The 16,358-nt window shown below is 54.9% G+C and overlaps 1 protein-coding gene, 2 non-coding genes and 1 pseudogene across 3 annotated transcripts; 1 reads left to right on the top strand and 3 right to left on the bottom strand.

Moving 5' to 3' along the window:
• Positions 1 to 893: 893 nt before the first annotated feature.
• Positions 894 to 4,303, top strand: LOC145459987 (uncharacterized). The gene is made up of 8 exons (XM_080338430.1): positions 894 to 991; positions 1,996 to 2,127; positions 2,188 to 2,401; positions 2,466 to 2,854; positions 2,915 to 3,188; positions 3,250 to 3,631; positions 3,690 to 3,992; positions 4,051 to 4,303. The coding sequence occupies exons 1-8, from the start codon at positions 972 to 974 to the stop codon at positions 4,296 to 4,298; spliced, it is 1,962 nt and encodes a 653-aa protein (XP_080194556.1). The 5' UTR covers positions 894 to 971; the 3' UTR covers positions 4,299 to 4,303.
• Positions 4,304 to 8,297: 3,994 nt separating this feature from the next.
• On the bottom strand, positions 8,298 to 9,996 carry LOC145460015 (large subunit ribosomal RNA; annotated as a pseudogene).
• Positions 9,997 to 10,277: 281 nt separating this feature from the next.
• On the bottom strand, positions 10,278 to 10,431 carry LOC145460001 (5.8S ribosomal RNA). Its single transcript, XR_013921664.1, has one exon. It is a non-coding gene; the product is annotated as a 5.8S ribosomal RNA (ribosomal RNA).
• A 426-nt stretch (positions 10,432 to 10,857) lies between these two features.
• Positions 10,858 to 12,682, bottom strand: LOC145459998 (small subunit ribosomal RNA). The gene has a single exon (XR_013921661.1). It is a non-coding gene; the product is annotated as a small subunit ribosomal RNA (ribosomal RNA).
• Positions 12,683 to 16,358: the final 3,676 nt, after the last annotated feature.

Here is a 16,358-nt window from a genome sequence, read left to right on the forward strand (position 1 = left end):
AGTTGTGCGTGTCGGTTACGTGTAAAACGGGTTTAGGCGTCTTGTAGACTTGGCACAAGACAACCAGAGCGTGATTTAGGACCTTATACAGTGTCAACAACCGCCCAAAATGCATAAAAATCGTCAAAAAACGTGTTTCGGCGGGTACTGCATCGTCTATATTGGTAGTTGTGCGTGTCGGTTACGTGTAAAACGGGTTTAGGCGTCTTGTAGACTTGGCACAAGACAACCAGAGCGTGATTTAGGACCTTATACAGTGTCAACAACCGCCCAAAATGCATAAAAATCGTCAAAAAACGTGTTTCGGCGGGTACTGCATCGTCTATATTGGTAGTTGTGCGTGTCGGTTACGTGTAAAACGGGTTTAGGCGTCTTGTAGACTTGGCACAAGACAACCAGAGCGTGATTTAGGACCTTATACAGTGTCAACAACCGCCCAAAATGCATAAAAATCGTCAAAAAACGTGTTTCGGCGGGTACTGCATCGTCTATATTGGTAGTTGTGCGTGCCGGTTACGTGTAAAACTGGTTTAGGCGTCTTGTAGACTTGGCACAAGACAACCAGAGCGTGATTTAGGACCTTATACAGTGTCAACAACCGCCCAAAATGCATAAAAATCGTCAAAAACCGTGTTTCGGCGGGTACTGCATCGTCTATATTGGTAGTTGTGCGTGCCGGTTACGTGTAAAACTGGTTTAGGCGTCTTGTAGACTTGGCACAAGACAACCAGAGCGTGATTTAGGACCTTAAACAGTGTCAACAACCGCCCAAAATGCATAAAAATCGTCAAAAAACGTGTTTCGGCGGGCCCCAGACCGATTTTCGAGAAAAAAAATTTCGGGCCCTCTATGACGTAATAATGACCCGGGAATATATTTTTCCAGAAAATTCTCGCCGCGCGCTCATATGCTAGTGAACTGTCGCGTTGGAAGGACGTTTTTAGAGGATTACCGTGCATCAAGAGCATATAATGGAATCTAAAGTCACCGGGTGAGTGAAAAATTCTTCTAATTCCGAAATCCCTATACTTTAGCGTGGCAGGATTCGGCGAAGTAGCTTTTACCGAGTCCAAAATAGTTGGATTTCGGGCCGTAACTCGTATCCATAACTCGTCGCTATCTCAGCCCCGGTAACTCCGAATCGGAAAATTCTCATTGTATTGTATTCTTCCCTTTGCGCCAATTCGAACGCGGGATCGTTTAACTATGTGCTACATACACGAGTTGAGTTATTGGACTACACGTCTCGAAAAATTCCCTATACTTTAACATGGCGAGATTTTGCGGAAGTCCAGCTTCCATAAGGAATGCATGGGCCAGTTTTCGTGCCATATCTCAACTCTGGGTGAGCCCAGCACGACGAACGAGCCACCGAAGTGTTGGAAATCGCGCGATGGTCACGTCGATGTGCAGCTCGATGATGTCCGACCTGGGGGAGGACCGCTTGCGGCCTCCAAAGTGGCCTTTGATTAGCCGTGACGTCACAGTCGGCGGAAATCCCATAAGGAATGCCTGGACCGGTTTTCGGCAAATATCTCTTTTCTGGGACGGCCCAGAATGACAAACGACGCACCTCCCGGCTCCTAAGCGCGCGCTGATGACGTCGATGCGCGGCTCGATGGGGTGGGGTCACGTGTGGGGGCGCTAGAGAGCGGCGAATATCGGATTTCCGGTAGGGTTTCCGGCCATTATCTCTTCTCTGGGACGGCTAATAATGACAAACGACGCACTTCCCGGCTCCTAAGCGCGCGCTGGTGACGTCGATGTGCGGCTCGATGGGGTGGGGTCACGTAAGGGGCGCTAGAGAGCGGCGATAATCGGATTTCTGGGGGTTTTCTGCCATTTTCTCTTCTCTGGGACGGCTCAGAATGACAAACGACGCACCTCCCGGCTCCTAAGCGCGCGCTGGTCACGTCAATGTGTGACTAGATGATGCGGGGTCACGTAGGGAGCGCTAGAGAGCCGCGAATATCGGAGTTTTATTGTTTATTCCAGCGATCCTGTTACAATTCGACCCACTAAAAGAATAAGACTCGACCGATGTCAAGTCTGCCATATACCCACCAAAGGTCATAGAACGCGGCATCTGAGGAACGTTCATAAGTGGTCAGTCGAGAGAATTAAAGAGTAAGATTGTCGTTGGCTTATTTATAACAACTAGAAGCCAAAAAATATTACATGTCGCAGGTCCGCTCGCTACTTGCGCGAGCCCAAGCAATACATCAAGGAATGTCGCCCACGGTCTTGGTGTGGACTCTGTTCTAGACCAGTTGCCACGGCCTATAAAGCAACACACTGGAGGATTATCCATTCCGATAAAATACGCGACGGCTTCGGGATAGGTTGCGAGACCTACCAGGAAAACTTTAAAAAGTTGACCTTCGAGTCCGACTTTTCAAGCGTGAGTAACTCTGAAGGTAATGTGTCACTTTTTTACCGAAATAATGCAGATCCGTTTATTACAGCTCCTCTCCCTGTACGAAAGGCATCGCCAAGTGCAAGCGCTCGACGAAGTCAACACCAAAATGGTCGTCAGCAAACTAAAATCAGTTTTCAAGAAGTTTGTGGTTGACGAGCCGGAACAATTAGTCACGTACATTTCTAACGCCGACGGGAGACTGTCCGCGAGCACTATTTTCAACACCCTGGCGTCGCTAAAGGGATTTCTTGAATTTGCGCGTATGCAGCATCCGGCATTGTTGGAAAAAGTGGTTTCACCGGACAACCAACTGAGAGCCCTACAAATCATCGCGACGTACTCTAGAGCGACCAATAAAAGAAGAAAGCGGCAGCACGAGAAACGTTTGTCTCTCGACATGGACGTCATCAATAAAAATTGGCCGAATATCAAAAGGTTCGTGCTAAGGTTAAAATATCGTAAAGTTTTAAGTTTAATATGCGTGTTTTTTTTTAGAATGATCAAAAGCGAAACGTTTAAAAGAGACCTCCATCAACCGTTAACAGACGAAAACGTGCGGGATTGCTTGGCCGCGACAATCATCCAGGTCGGACTTGCAAGTGGCACGAGACTGTCATATTTTCGTAGAGTGACCGGATACGAGCTTAGCCACGCCGTCCGTTCCGTGAACGATCCCGAAATGTTAGTCATACAGGTCAACCACAACAAGTGCCTGTCGAGTCAGGGTTTGTTGGTTATGACTCAAAAAGACTATGACCGATTCAAACAGGTAGGTGTTACGAAGATATGAACGTGTAATGGAGCGGTCTAAAACCTCTTTTCGATTTCAGATTTGCAAGCAAACCAATCCAAACTTGGATTTGTCACGGGAAGAAGTCGCGTTGCGAAACTCGAACGGCAAGCCGTTCCAAAATTTATCGGTTTGTGTCGTGGAATACCTCAGTACCCACGAAGTCAGCCTAACGTACCAGCACCTCCGTAAAATAGTCGCCACGATGGCGAGTTCGCTTGACGACATTGGACAATATCATGTTGCGATGTCATCGTCGCACAGCACGGAGGTCGCGAGTCGACACTATGACGGGATAGGCAGGACCAAGAGGGCGGCTGCCGGGGCGATTCTATGCAGAGAAATGCTCCGCAAAGCCGTGAACAGTACACACGATGACTTATATGCGGAGTTGGCCGCGTCAAAAGCTCCCCCAAATGAAGGTATGTAAAGCCCTATAAAATTATAACGTCATATATCTGACCGCAACTGTTGATTAAGGATCATTTGAATCACCGAACCCAACCCCGACCACAGTTCAACCTGAGCTGCCAACAAAGGACGATATCACTTTACGCACCGAAAATGATACGCAATCAAACGGAGCTAATTCGGAAACTCTATTCGCTACGGACCGGGACACACGGATCGTCAGACCGACCCCAACCCCGACCACAGTTCAACCAGAGCTGCAAACAGAGGACGATAGCACTTTTCGCACCGAAAATGACACGCAATCAAACGGAGCTAATTCGGAAACTTTATTCGCTACGGACCGGGACACACGGATCGTCACAAATGAGGGTAATCTATTTGCTATTACTGTCCAAAATTCCATTTCCAATCATATTCAAACCCGCAGATAATGACGTCGAGGAAATAGCGAATTCGATATGCAACCGTCAGAGAGGGACAAAGACCACGTTGACGAACGAGCTAGTGGAGAAATTGATCAAAGACTCTCGTTTGCATGCGTTTTATTACGATCGTGGACCTCTACTGAGCAGGATAGTTCACGAATATAAATCGGAATGCTATTTAAACTTTCAGCAAATGCGTTCAAAAATGAGATTCATCAAGTCGTTTTTAAAGACAAATAAACCTGGATGAACGGAGTTTTGTTCTTTGACTCTTGATTTTGATCCCCAAAATCGTGAGAACGAGCGTGGCGCCTACCATGATACGCCTAAGCCCCTTTCACGACGTCGAGAACGCGACGCACGTAAACTTAATGCGAAATTCATGTCCGGCTCCACAACCTCACGATGACGGGCATGGATGATGAGATCCCGGACACGTTTTAACGCAAAATGAAGGCGCCAATAAAGTCCCTTGACATGCGTTTGGTGCCTTCGATACCCGGAATTTGGCGCCTCCGATACCTGGAGCCGATCACGAAAGCGTGACGGAGTCCGGAATTTTTCCGGATAAAGTCGAAATGTCACAGTATTGGCGTATGCTTGAATTCGTGGCGACGATCATGAGTGGCGCCGATCATGAAAATCGATCAGGTCTTATGCTTAATCTGATGGCGCCATCATGACTGGCGCCCATCATGAAAATCGACCGGGTCCGAAATCCCTATCGTAGGTGAATTCGGCCGTGAGGAATGCGTTGGTCGTTGTTCGAAACCCCCTGGTCGCGTTCTACTGCTCCCGTAGCGTTCAACGGTTCAACATGACACGAAATTTGCGTCTTCAATACGTGGCGCCTATCATGAGTCCGGAATTTTTTCCGGCTAAAGTTCCAATTTTTTGCCGGCCAAAAGTCACCAACGAGAGCCCACACAGGATTCTGGAGATGATATGAGCAAGTCTGAAATGGCCGTCTATGTTACTTTGTGTGGGCTAGGTCGAAAAACGACCAAGTCGTAACTACTGGCGACATCATGAGCTGGCGCCTATCATGAGTCCGGAATTTTTTCCGGCAAAAGTTCCAATTTTTGCCGGCCAAAAGTCATCCCTGAGACCCCGCACACGAACTTTGGAACCGATCGGAGCAAGTCTGGACGGTTCACCGTAAGGCCCCATGTTAAAGCATGGGCGAGGTGCGAAAAACGACTAAGTCCGAAATTTTCCTAGAAAAAAGTTGAACTTTTTCGCCGGCCAAAAGTCATCCATAGGACCCCGCACACGAAGTTTGGAATCGATCCGACCGAGTATAGGCGATCCGCCCATGTTAATGTATGGGCCCTATGTTATAGCATAGGCGAGGTGCGAAAAACGACTAAGTCCGAAATTTTCCTCGGAAAAAGTTGAACTTTTTCGCCGGCCAAAAGTCATCCATAAGACCCCGCACACGAAGTTTGGAATCGATCCGACCAAGTATAGGCGATCCGCCCATGTTAATGTATGGGCCCTATGTTATAGCATAGGCGGGGTGCGAAAAACGACTAAGTCCGAAATTTTCCTCGGAAAAAGTTGAACTTTTTCGCCGGCCAAAAGTCATCCATAAGACCCCGCACACGAAGTTTGGAATCGATCCGACCAAGTATGGGCGATCCGCCCATGTTAATGTATGGGTCCTATGTTAAAGCATAGGCGGGGTGCGAAAAACGACCAAGTCCGAAATTTTCCTCGGAAAAAGTTGAACTTTTTCGCCGGCCAAAAGTCATCCATAAGACCCCGCACACGAAGTTTGGAATCGATCCGACCAAGTATAGGCGATCCGCCCATGTTAATGCATGGGCCCTATGTTAAAGCATAGGCGGGGTGCGAAAAACGACTAAGTCCGAAATTTTCCTCGGAAAAAGTTGAACTTTTTCGCCGGCCAAAAGTCATCCATAAGACCCCGCACACGAAGTTTGGAATCGATCCGACCAAGTATAGGCGATCCGCCCATGTTAATGTATGGGCCCTATGTTAAAGCATAGGCGGGGTGCGAAAAACGACTAAGTCCGAAATTTTCCTCGGAAAAAGTTGAACTTTTTCGCCGGCCAAAAGTCATCCATAAGACCCCGCACACGAAGTTTGGAATCGATCCGACCAAGTATAGGCGATCCGCCCATGTTAATGTATGGGCCCCATGTTAAAGCATAGGCGGGGTGCGAAAAACGACTAAGTCCGAAATTTTCCTCGGAAAAAGTTGAACTTTTTCGCCGGCCAAAAGTCATCCATAAGACCCCGCACACGAAGTTTGGAATCGATCCGACCAAGTATAGGCGATCCGCCCATGTTAATGTATGGGCCCTATGTTAAAGCATAGGCGGGGTGCGAAAAACGACTAAGTCCGAAATTTTCCTCGGAAAAAGTTGAACTTTTTCGCCGGCCAAAAGTCATCCATAAGACCCCGCACACGAAGTTTGGAATCGATCCGACCGAGTATAGGCGATCCGCCCATGTTAATGCATGGGCCCTATGTTATAGCATAGGCGAGGTGCGAAAAACGACTAAGTCCGAAATTTTCCTCGGAAAAAGTTGAACTTTTTCGCCGGCCAAAAGTCATCCATAAGACCCCGCACACGAAGTTTGGAATCGATCCGACCAAGTATAGGCGATCCGCCCATGTTAATGTATGGGCCCTATGTTAAAGCATAGGCGGGGTGCGAAAAACGACTAAGTCCGAAATTTTCCTCGGAAAAAGTTGAACTTTTTCGCCGGCCAAAAGTCATCCATAAGACCCCGCACACGAAGTTTGGAACCGATCCGAGCAAGTATAGTCGGTCCGCCTATGCTAAGGTATGGGCCCCATGTTAGAGTATAGGCCCCATGTTAAAGTATGGGCGAGGTGCGAAAAACGACTAAGTCCGTTGATTGCTTCGGCGATTCTCGAGATTTTGGCCGAGGCGCCAGCCCCGGCCGGCCGCGGCCAGAGTCGGGCGCCCGACCGGGGTCGAAATCGGGGTCGGTCTTCGGGCCATAACTCCGCTCCCCGTGGTCCGATCGAGACGAACGAACCACCGTTGAGATCGTCTCGACGCGCTCTACGCGCTCGTATAGGTTTCGGAACACTAAAATATACTTTTGGAATTTCGACTTTTCCGGAATCGAGACAAAAAGGTCGACCCGATGTCAAAGACACAAGGTCGACCGTTTTACCTCGATTTCGTGACCAAAACGAAAAAAAAGATGGAGGAACACCGAGGGCGCCGCCAGCCGACGCCGCAAAGGCGTCGGAGGCCCGCGCCCGCGGTGCCCTCGATGTCCCCGATCGTCGATCCGGCGGAAAACGCGGCCCGCCCTCGGCCTCCTCTGAGGCCGGCGGAATCTCGGAGCCGGCGCCGCCCGCGCCTCGCCTGGCCGGACGGCGGTCTGCAGGGCGCGCGCCCGAAGCAATCAACGGACTCTGTCGTTTTCACCGAGGCGGCTCCGAGCTCGGCCGGCGGCGGCACGATCCGCGGGCCCGCCTGCCGTCTCGCTCGGCCGGAGAGCCGGCGCGGCCACCCAAGAAGGTCGGCTCGCCGCCGTGAGCTACGCGGGCCCGCCTGCCGTCTCACCCGGTCGGCGCCGAGGCGGCGCCAGGGGGTCGGCGCTCTCGGCAGGCCTCACGGGACGGCCGGCGAGCCGTCTCCCGAGCCGCGTCCCGGCCGGCGCCGAGGCGCGGACCGCGCTGTTTTGTACAAGTCTCAGGCGGGTAAACGGCGGGAGTAACTTATTCCACGGGCTCGGCGCGCACTCCGGCATAGGCTCAGAGGGCCGGGCGCTCCGATCGACTCTGCGGCGGCACGGCCGGGACTTCGATCCCGGCAACGCACCCCGGCCGGCGCCGAGGCGCGGACTCTGTCGTTTTCCACGGCCCAGGCACTCTGCCTTGGGCTTCAAGGGCTGGGGACTTCAGCCCGCTCTGCGGCACGGCCGGGACTTCGATCCTGGCAACGCGCCCCGGCCGGCGCCGAGGCGCGGACTCTGTGGTTTTTCCACGCGGCCCAGGCTCTCTGCCTTGGGCCCGGGCGGCATCCGAGGTTCGCCTCGGTTCGGACTCTGTCGATTTTCCGAGGCCGGCACCGCGCTCCGGCAACGGCCCACGCAACGCGCCGAATCTGACGCGCCGCGCTCCGGCCGTCGCCCACGCAACGCCGCGGCCCAAAGCTCACACCTCCCACGCCCCCGCCAGAGGCGGCGGAGACAGCGAGAAAAAAGCGCCCGCGCCCGCCCAGAGGCGAGCCCGGGCGCTGATCATAGATCTCGGGGATGTCTTTCAACGCATCGCAGCGAGAAACTGCTCTAGCGGGTACGACACCCCGATCTCAAACTAGGTCGTCTGCGAATGAAGCGGCACCTCGCCCACGCGAAAAGTGCTACCGTCGTCTCGGCCAGCCCAAGCTTACGGGCCGACGAAGGGTCAACCGACAAAGGCTCCGTCGGCGCCGCCCGCAAAGGCGGCGCCTAGCCGCGCCTCGCTCGCCTCGAGGCACCCGGGACGTCGTCGCTACTCAGGCGGGATTCCGACTTAGAGTCGTTCAGTCGTAATCCCCCAGATGGTAGCTTCGCGCCATCGGCTTGTCAGCCGTGCGCATGAACCAAATGTCTGAATCTGCTGTTTCTCTCGTACTGAGCAGAATTACTGTCGCGACAACGCTTCCTCAGTATGGCAAAACTAACCTGTCTCACGACGGTCTAAACCCAGCTCACGTTCCCTATTTGTGGGTGAACAATTCAACGCTTGGCGAATTCTGCTTCGCAATGATAGGAAGTGCCGAAATCGAAGGATCAAAAAGCAACGTCGCTATGAACGCTCGGCTGCCACAAGCCCAAGTCAGACTCCCCGCCTGACGCTGTCTTAAGAGCGGGTCGCCCGCGGCTCGAAGGCCGCGAGCTTCCAAGGCATAGTTCACCATCTTTCGGGTCCCAACGGGAACGCTCTCGCTCGGCCGCCCCGGCGGCGGCGGCCGGCCGGTCGTGCTCGCGGCCCCGCGAGGGGCCGGATCCGACCTCGCGCGTCCGTGACGCGCTACAGTTTACTTTCGCTCTCGGGTCTCGTACCGCCCGTCAACTCGCGCTCGCGTTAGACTTCTTGGTCCGTGTTTCAAGACGGGTCGGGAAGGTGGCCGACACGACCGCAGACCCCGCGCGCGAGGCGAACGCCCGACCCCGACGACGCGGGAGCCGCCGGCACCGCGAACGGTACCGCCGACGCCCGACGCCTGCCGCGGCCGCACGAACGCCCGCCGCCTCCGGAGAGGCGGCGCGCGCGGCGCCGTCACCTCGGCCCCCGGCCGGCTTTTCGCGCGCCCGGCTGTGACACCGCCGCCCGCGAGGGCGACGGCCACCTTCCGAGCGCGTTTCTGGCCGACCGCGAGCCGGTCGCGGCCCGCCCGGGGAGCTAGTGCGCCGGTGCGTCACGCGCGCCCGGACGCGGACAGGGCTCGCGCCTCCGCCCTTCGCCCGGACGCGCCCGCGCGCCCGACTGAAAGCGACCCCGAGCCCGGACGGGCCCTCCCGTTTACCTCTCGACGGTTTCACGTACTTTTGAACTCTCTCTTCAAAGTGCTTTTCAACTTTCCCTCACGGTACTCGTTCGCTATCGGTCTCGCGACCGTATTCAGTCTTAGATGGAGTTTACCACCCGCTTCAGGCTGCATTCTCAAACAACCCGACTCCGGGAAGACCCTCAGCGGCGGCGGCGCGCGCCCTCGCGGGCCTGACACCCTCGCGGGGGAGAGGCCTCGATCAGAAGGACTTCGGCGCACGCCGGCCGTCGCATTGGGTCTTCCTTACGTCACATTCCGGCGCGCTTCGAGAACGCGCAGGTTCGACGCTGGACAGATCCCGCTTCACTCGCCGTTACTCGGGGAATCCCCGTTGGTTTCTTTTCCACCGCTTAATAATATGCCTAAATTCAGCGGGTAGCCTCGCCTGAACTCAGGTCGAAGTCGTACCTCTGCCGGCCGCTCGCCTCGGCCGGCTCCGGCTCGCTTAGACGCCGGGAGCCGCTCCTCGCAAAGCCGAACGGCGCTTCGACCGCCAGTACCGCGCGCGGAGGCGCGATCGCAACGGCGGCCGAGTCGCAGAACGACCGGGTCCGGCCCCGACGCAGGCGCGCGCCGGTCTACCTCGGGGCGACGGGCTTCGCAGCCCGACGCCCAAACTTTCAGCCTTGTCTTCTCCGCGGGCGGCCCAACCCAAAGCCGCCACGCGCATCGTCACTCGCCGACGCTGAGGCAGACGCGGCGCCGGGATTTGCCCGACGCCGCAATTCGCGTTCAGAATATCGACGTTCAATGTGTTCTGCAATTCACATTACTTCTCGCACTTAGCTGCGTCCTTCATCGACTCGCGAGCCTAGTGATCCACCGTCGAGAGTCGTACTCTCTTTGCTCGTAGGACAACCGCATCGCGTCGCGCATCGTTTTCGTTCGAGGGACTCGGACCTAGAGGCGTTCGGTCTCGGTCCCCCGTCTCGCTCGCGGCGACTCGGACCCGGAGGTCTCAGCCGCCCGCGACGCCTACTTGCTCAAGGCAGACGCCGCTTAACACAGTCTCGTTCGCGGCGACTCGGACCCAGAGGTCTCAGCCACCTCCGCGCCGACTAGCTCAAGGCCGACGCCACTTTAGAGCGTGCCCCGACGACGGATTCCCCGGCCCGCCGTCGAACGCCTGCTCGAATTACAGTCTCGTTCGCGTTAACCGAGCGGCGCCCGCAGGCACCGCGACGCCGAGTCCTCGCGGACCCGGCGCCAGATCGAAGACACTTGAATTGAGGGGCGACCACCGCGGCTCGCCACCAACGATAATGATCCTTCCGCAGGTTCACCTACGGAAACCTTGTTACGACTTTTACTTCCTCTAAACGATCAAGTTCGGTCGCCTTCACTGCGTACCGCCGCGGCCGTCTCCAACCGCGACGGGGCAGATCCGAGGATCTCACTAAACCTTTCAATCGGTAGTAGCGACGGGCGGTGTGTACAAAGGGCAGGGACGTAATCAACGCGAGCTGATGACTCGCGCTTACTGGGAATTCCTCGTTCGAGGGCAACAATTGCAAGGCCCTATCCCAATCACGGACGGGGTTCAACGGGTTACCCGGACCCTTCGGCCCGGGCGGACTCGCTGATCCGCCCAATGTAGCGCGCGTGCGGCCCCGAACATCTAAGGGCATCACAGACCTGTTATTGCTCGATCTCGCGTGGCTAAAAACGCCACTAGTCCCTCTAAGAAGTTTCACGCCGACCGCCGAGGGTCGCGTAACTATTTAGCATGCCAGAGTCTCGTTCGTTATCGGAATTAACCAGACAAATCGCTCCACCAACTAAGAACGGCCATGCACCACCACCCACAGAATCAAGAAAGAGCTGTCAATCTGTCAATCCTTCCCGTGTCCGGGCCGGGTGAGTTTCCCCGTGTTGAGTCAAATTAAGCCGCAGGCTCCACTCCTGGTGGTGCCCTTCCGTCAATTCCTTTAAGTTTCAGCTTTGCAACCATACTTCCCCCGGAACCCAAAGACTTTGGTTTCCCGGAAGCTGCCGGCGAGGTCGTCATCGTAACGCCCGCCGATCGCCAGTTGGCATCGTTTATAGTCAGAACTAGGACGGTATCTGATCGTCTTCGAACCTCTGACTTTCGCTCTTGATTAAAGAAAACATTCTTGGCGAACGCTTTCGCAGTAGTTCGTCTTCCGCCGATCCAAGAATTTCACCTCTAACGGCAGAGTACGGACGCCCCCGGCTGTCCCTCTCAATCATTACCTCGCACTCGCGAACGCCAACGAAACGAGACCGAGGTCTTATTCCATTATTCCATGCAACACTATGCAGGCGAAAAACCTGCTTTGAACACTCTAATTTTTTCAAAGTAAACTCGTCGGTCACCCCGTGCACCCGATCAAGAACACCCGGGAAGCGCCGACAGGCGGAACTCTCGACGCCGGTGCACGCCCTTCGACGGACGGACCGGCGCCGCGCGCTCTTCATCCAACTACGAGCTTTTCAACCGCAACAACTTTAGCATACACTTTCGGAGCTGGAATTACCGCGGCTGCTGGCACCAGACTTGCCCTCCGATGGATACTCGACAAGAGTTTTAGAATGTACTCATTCCGATTGCGGGGCCTCGTTAGAGTCCCGCATCGGTATTTTTCGTCACTACCTCCCCGTGTCGGGAATGGGTAATTTGCGCGCCTGCTGCCTTCCTTGGATGTGGTAGCCGTTTCTCAGGCTCCCTCTCCGGAATCGAACCCTGATTCCCCGTCACCCGTTATCACAAAGGTAAGCCCGTAGCCTACCTTCGAAAGTTGATAGGTCAGACACTTGAATGGTAGGTCGCCGCCGCGAAGGCGTGCGATCCGCGTGGTTATCCAGAGTCATCGAAAGAGACGGGCCCGCGAAGGCCCGGTCGGGTTCGAACCAATAAAAGCGCGCCTCCCGGAGTCGGCGCTCGGTCGCATGTATTAGCTCTGGAATTGCCACAGTTATCCACGTTAGCTCTCGCAAGGACCAAATAAACCAAGACTGATTTAATGAGCCGTTCGCAGTTTCACTTTACGTTCAGTTCGTACTTACACCTGCATGGCTTAATCTTTGAGACAAGCATATCACTACTGGCAGGATCAACCAGATATCTCTCGCGCACTGCGAGCGTCCGCCCCTGGGCCGGGGGTCGGACGTCGGGACCAAGGCGCTCCGCGGCGCCGGCGCCGCCGTTCTCGGCGCCCGTCGCTTTCTTTCGCTCTCTCGATCGCGAGGACCGTTCTCGGGTCGCCCGCCGTCGTCTCGTGGGACGCGGACACCCGCCGTTCACCGCTTAATAGAATCTGCTCGCCGCACGGAACCGAATCCGAGAAGGACGCGAGGCCTGCCGCCGGGGCTCGGGCGCTGCGCTGCCGCGACGCGATGCACGGATAAGCGCCCGGAGCCGCCGCGGCTGACCGAGGACGTCGTGTTTGTATAGCGGGCCTTCCCGCTGACTGGGCGGAGCGTCGCGTCCACGCCGCGTCTTGGTGAGTCCGCTATCCGATAAGCCTCGTGGCCAGGAGAGGTGCGATGTTCTACGACCGACCTGTTCCCGCCGTCTACGGCATATCGGGCAAGCTCGCTCTCGGCGGCGATGGCGTCCGAAACGCAGGGACGCGACGTCCGTTCGCGCTGGAGGCAAGGGCCGCGAGGCCCAGCGTGGGGGACGAGGCATTTGTCGACCGCTGTACGCGTCCGAGACGCGGGGACGAGGCATTTGACGACCGTGCACGGCGCCCGAAGGCGTACTACGCGTCCTAGACGCGGGGACGAGGCATTTGACGACTGTTCGACGCGTCCGAGACGTGGGGACGAGGCATTTGACGACCGTTTCTCGACGCCGGATTCTCTCCTCCGGGACGCCGCTTGGCTACGTAGGAAGGGTCTGGGCCGCGAGGCCCGAAGGACGACGCATCGCGTCCGCGCAACATTTATTGAGTCCGCTCTCCGATATGCCTCATGGCTGTATGACAGGTGTAGGGTCACTATCATCCATATCCCGCCGTCTACGGCATACCGGGCAAGCTCGCTCTATGCAGCGCTTGGCGACACGCAACGTTTAAACCCGCGACTCGAGGTTCGCCGACCCGTGATTAGTGCTGGCTTCGCACCCCCATATGCTTTCGCTCCAACCGGTGACGACGGATCAGTTCCGCCGCGCCGACAGCCCCTCTCGCCGGCAGATTCAACGTTTCGCGCCCGGCCTCCCGTCAGGCGCCGGGCGCGCGCCCCTTCCTATATTAGTCTTTTTCCGAAAACCCTGGTGACTTTTTTCTACTTAGTCGTTTTTCAGAGCCGAACTAAGGCCGGGGGGCCGGAAAATTTTCGCCGACCAAAAAAATTTTTTTTCCCGAAAAATAATTTTTTTTTTCCGAAAAAATAAAAAAAAAATAAAAAAAAAATTTTCCCCAAAGGCCTCCCACGGGACCCCCCACACGAAGTTTGGAGCCGATCCGACCAAGTATAGGCGATTTGCCTATGTTACGGTATGGGCCCTATGTTAAGGTATGGGCGAGGTCCGAAAAACGACTAAGTCCGAAAAATTCCTCGGAAAAAGTCCAAGTTTTTTGCCGGCCAAAAGTATCCCTAGAGGGGCCCCACACGAAGTTTGGAGCCGATCCGACCAAGTATAGGCGATTTGCCTATGTTAAGGTATGGGCCCTATGTTAAGGTATGGGCGAGGTCGAAAAACGACTAAGTCCGAAATTTTCCTCGGAGAAAGTTGATTTTTTTTGCCGGCCAAAAGCCCGCCTAGAGACCCCGCACACGAAGTTTGGAACCGATCCGAGCAAGTCCGGCGCGCCCGCCCATGTTAAGGTATGGGCCCTATGTTAAGGTATGGGCGAGGTCCGAAAAACGACCAAGTCCGAAAAATTCCTCGGAAAAAGTCCAAGTTTTTTGCCGGCCAAAAGCCCGCCTAGAGACCCCGCACACGAAGTTTGGAACCGATCCGAGCAAGTCCGGCGCGCCCGCCCATGCTACGGTATGGGCCCTATGTTAAAGCATGGGCGAGTGTCGAAAAACGACTAAGTCCGAAAAATTTTTTTTTCCCCTAAAAACCACACGGGCGCGTTCCCCGCATTATTTGAAGACGCCCTGCGAAGGAATTATCCCGATCCGACCAACGGCTCGGCCTCCAGAGCCGGTCAAAGGTCCGTTTTTGGCGGCCTTTAACCGGAGATATCTCGGCTCCGGGTGGTCCGAATTCGATAATTTTTTTTTTCCCGGATTCGTCTCGCTGCGCCGCTTCCAACGAGGGGTCCCGCGTCGGTCTGGCCCCAACAGGGGCCGAGCTATTCGCGAAAAACTCGTATCTCGGCTCCTGTGCGCCGTAGAGCTACGTGGATAGTCGCAATGGACTCCTGATGCCAAAGCGAGGGCGAAAATTTTTCTTTCTCGTACGGCCTCCCAGCGACCGGAAAAGTGGCTAGCGGCGGTCTACGGGCTCCCCCGAGTCCGACGGTGGCCTTTATTTGGAAATCGAAGAAAAAAAATTTTTCACCTCGTCGGATTTTTTCTAAGTCCGAAATCTCCATACTATAACACGGGGCCGAGATCGTGAAAAAGTTAAAGTCCGAAAAAAATTTTTTCACCTAAAAACCACACGGGCGCGTTCCCCGCACTGTTTGAAGACGCCCCGCAAAGGAATTATCCCGATCCGACCAACGGCTCGGCCTCCAGAGCCGGTCAAAGGTCCGTTTTGGGCGGCCTTTAACCGGAGATATCTCGGCTCCGGGTGGTCCGAATTCGATAATTTTTTTTTTCCCGGATTCGTCTCGCTGCGCCGCTTCCAACGAGGGGTCCCGCGTGGGTCTGGCCCCAACAGGGGCCGAGTTATTCGCGAAAAACTCGTATCTCGGCTCCTGTGCGTCCTAGAGCTACGTGCATAGTCGCAATGGACTCGTGATGCCAGAACGAGGGTGAAATTTTTACTTTTTCGTACGGCCTCCCAGCGCCCGCAAAACAGTGTATTCGCCTTCTACGGGCTCCCACGAGTCCGTCGGTGTGCGGGAAATCGGAATCGGAGAAAAAAAAATTTTCCAAAATTTTCTCAAAAATCGATTAGGTCCAAACTCTTGTTTCGGCGGGTACTGCTTTGTCGATATCGCTACTGGTCCGCGTCGGAGACCAGTTAAAGAGGTCTCTCCCTGTTGTAGGCCCTGCACCAGACAACCACAGCGAGATTTAGGACCTTAAACAGTGTCACGGCCCCGTAATTGTCGCGCAAAATTCAAAAAATCGTAAAAAACAGTGTTTCGGCGGGTACTGCTCCGTCGATATCGCTCCTGGTCCGTGTCGGAGACCCGTAAAAGAGGTCTCTCCCTGTTGTACTCCGAGCACACGACAACCACAGCGAGATTGAGGCCCTGAAACAGTGTGACTGCTCCGCAATAGTCGGTCAAAAACCCAAAAAAATTGAAAAAAATCGTGAAAAATCGTGTTTCGGCGGGTACTGCATCGTCTATATTGGTAGTTGTGCGTGCCGGTTACGTGTAAAACTGGTTTAGGCGTCTTGTAGACTTGGCACAAGACAACCAGAGCGTGATTTAGGACCTTATACAGTGTCAACAACCGCCCAAAATGCATAAAAATCGTCAAAAAACGTGTTTCGGCGGGTACTGCATCGTCTATATTGGTAGTTGTGCGTGCCGGTTACGTGTAAAACTGGTTTAGGCGTCTTGTAGACTTGGCACAAGACAACCAGAGCGTGATTTAGGACCTTAAACAGTGTCAACAACCGCCCAAAATGCATAAAAATCGTCAAAAAACGTGTTTCGGCGGGC

The sequence above is a fragment of the Botryllus schlosseri genome, unplaced genomic scaffold (assembly GCF_051294905.1).
Source record: "Botryllus schlosseri isolate E-star unplaced genomic scaffold, Bs_hap1 Bs30a, whole genome shotgun sequence".
NCBI classification, from domain to species: Eukaryota; Metazoa; Chordata; class Ascidiacea; order Stolidobranchia; family Styelidae; genus Botryllus; species Botryllus schlosseri.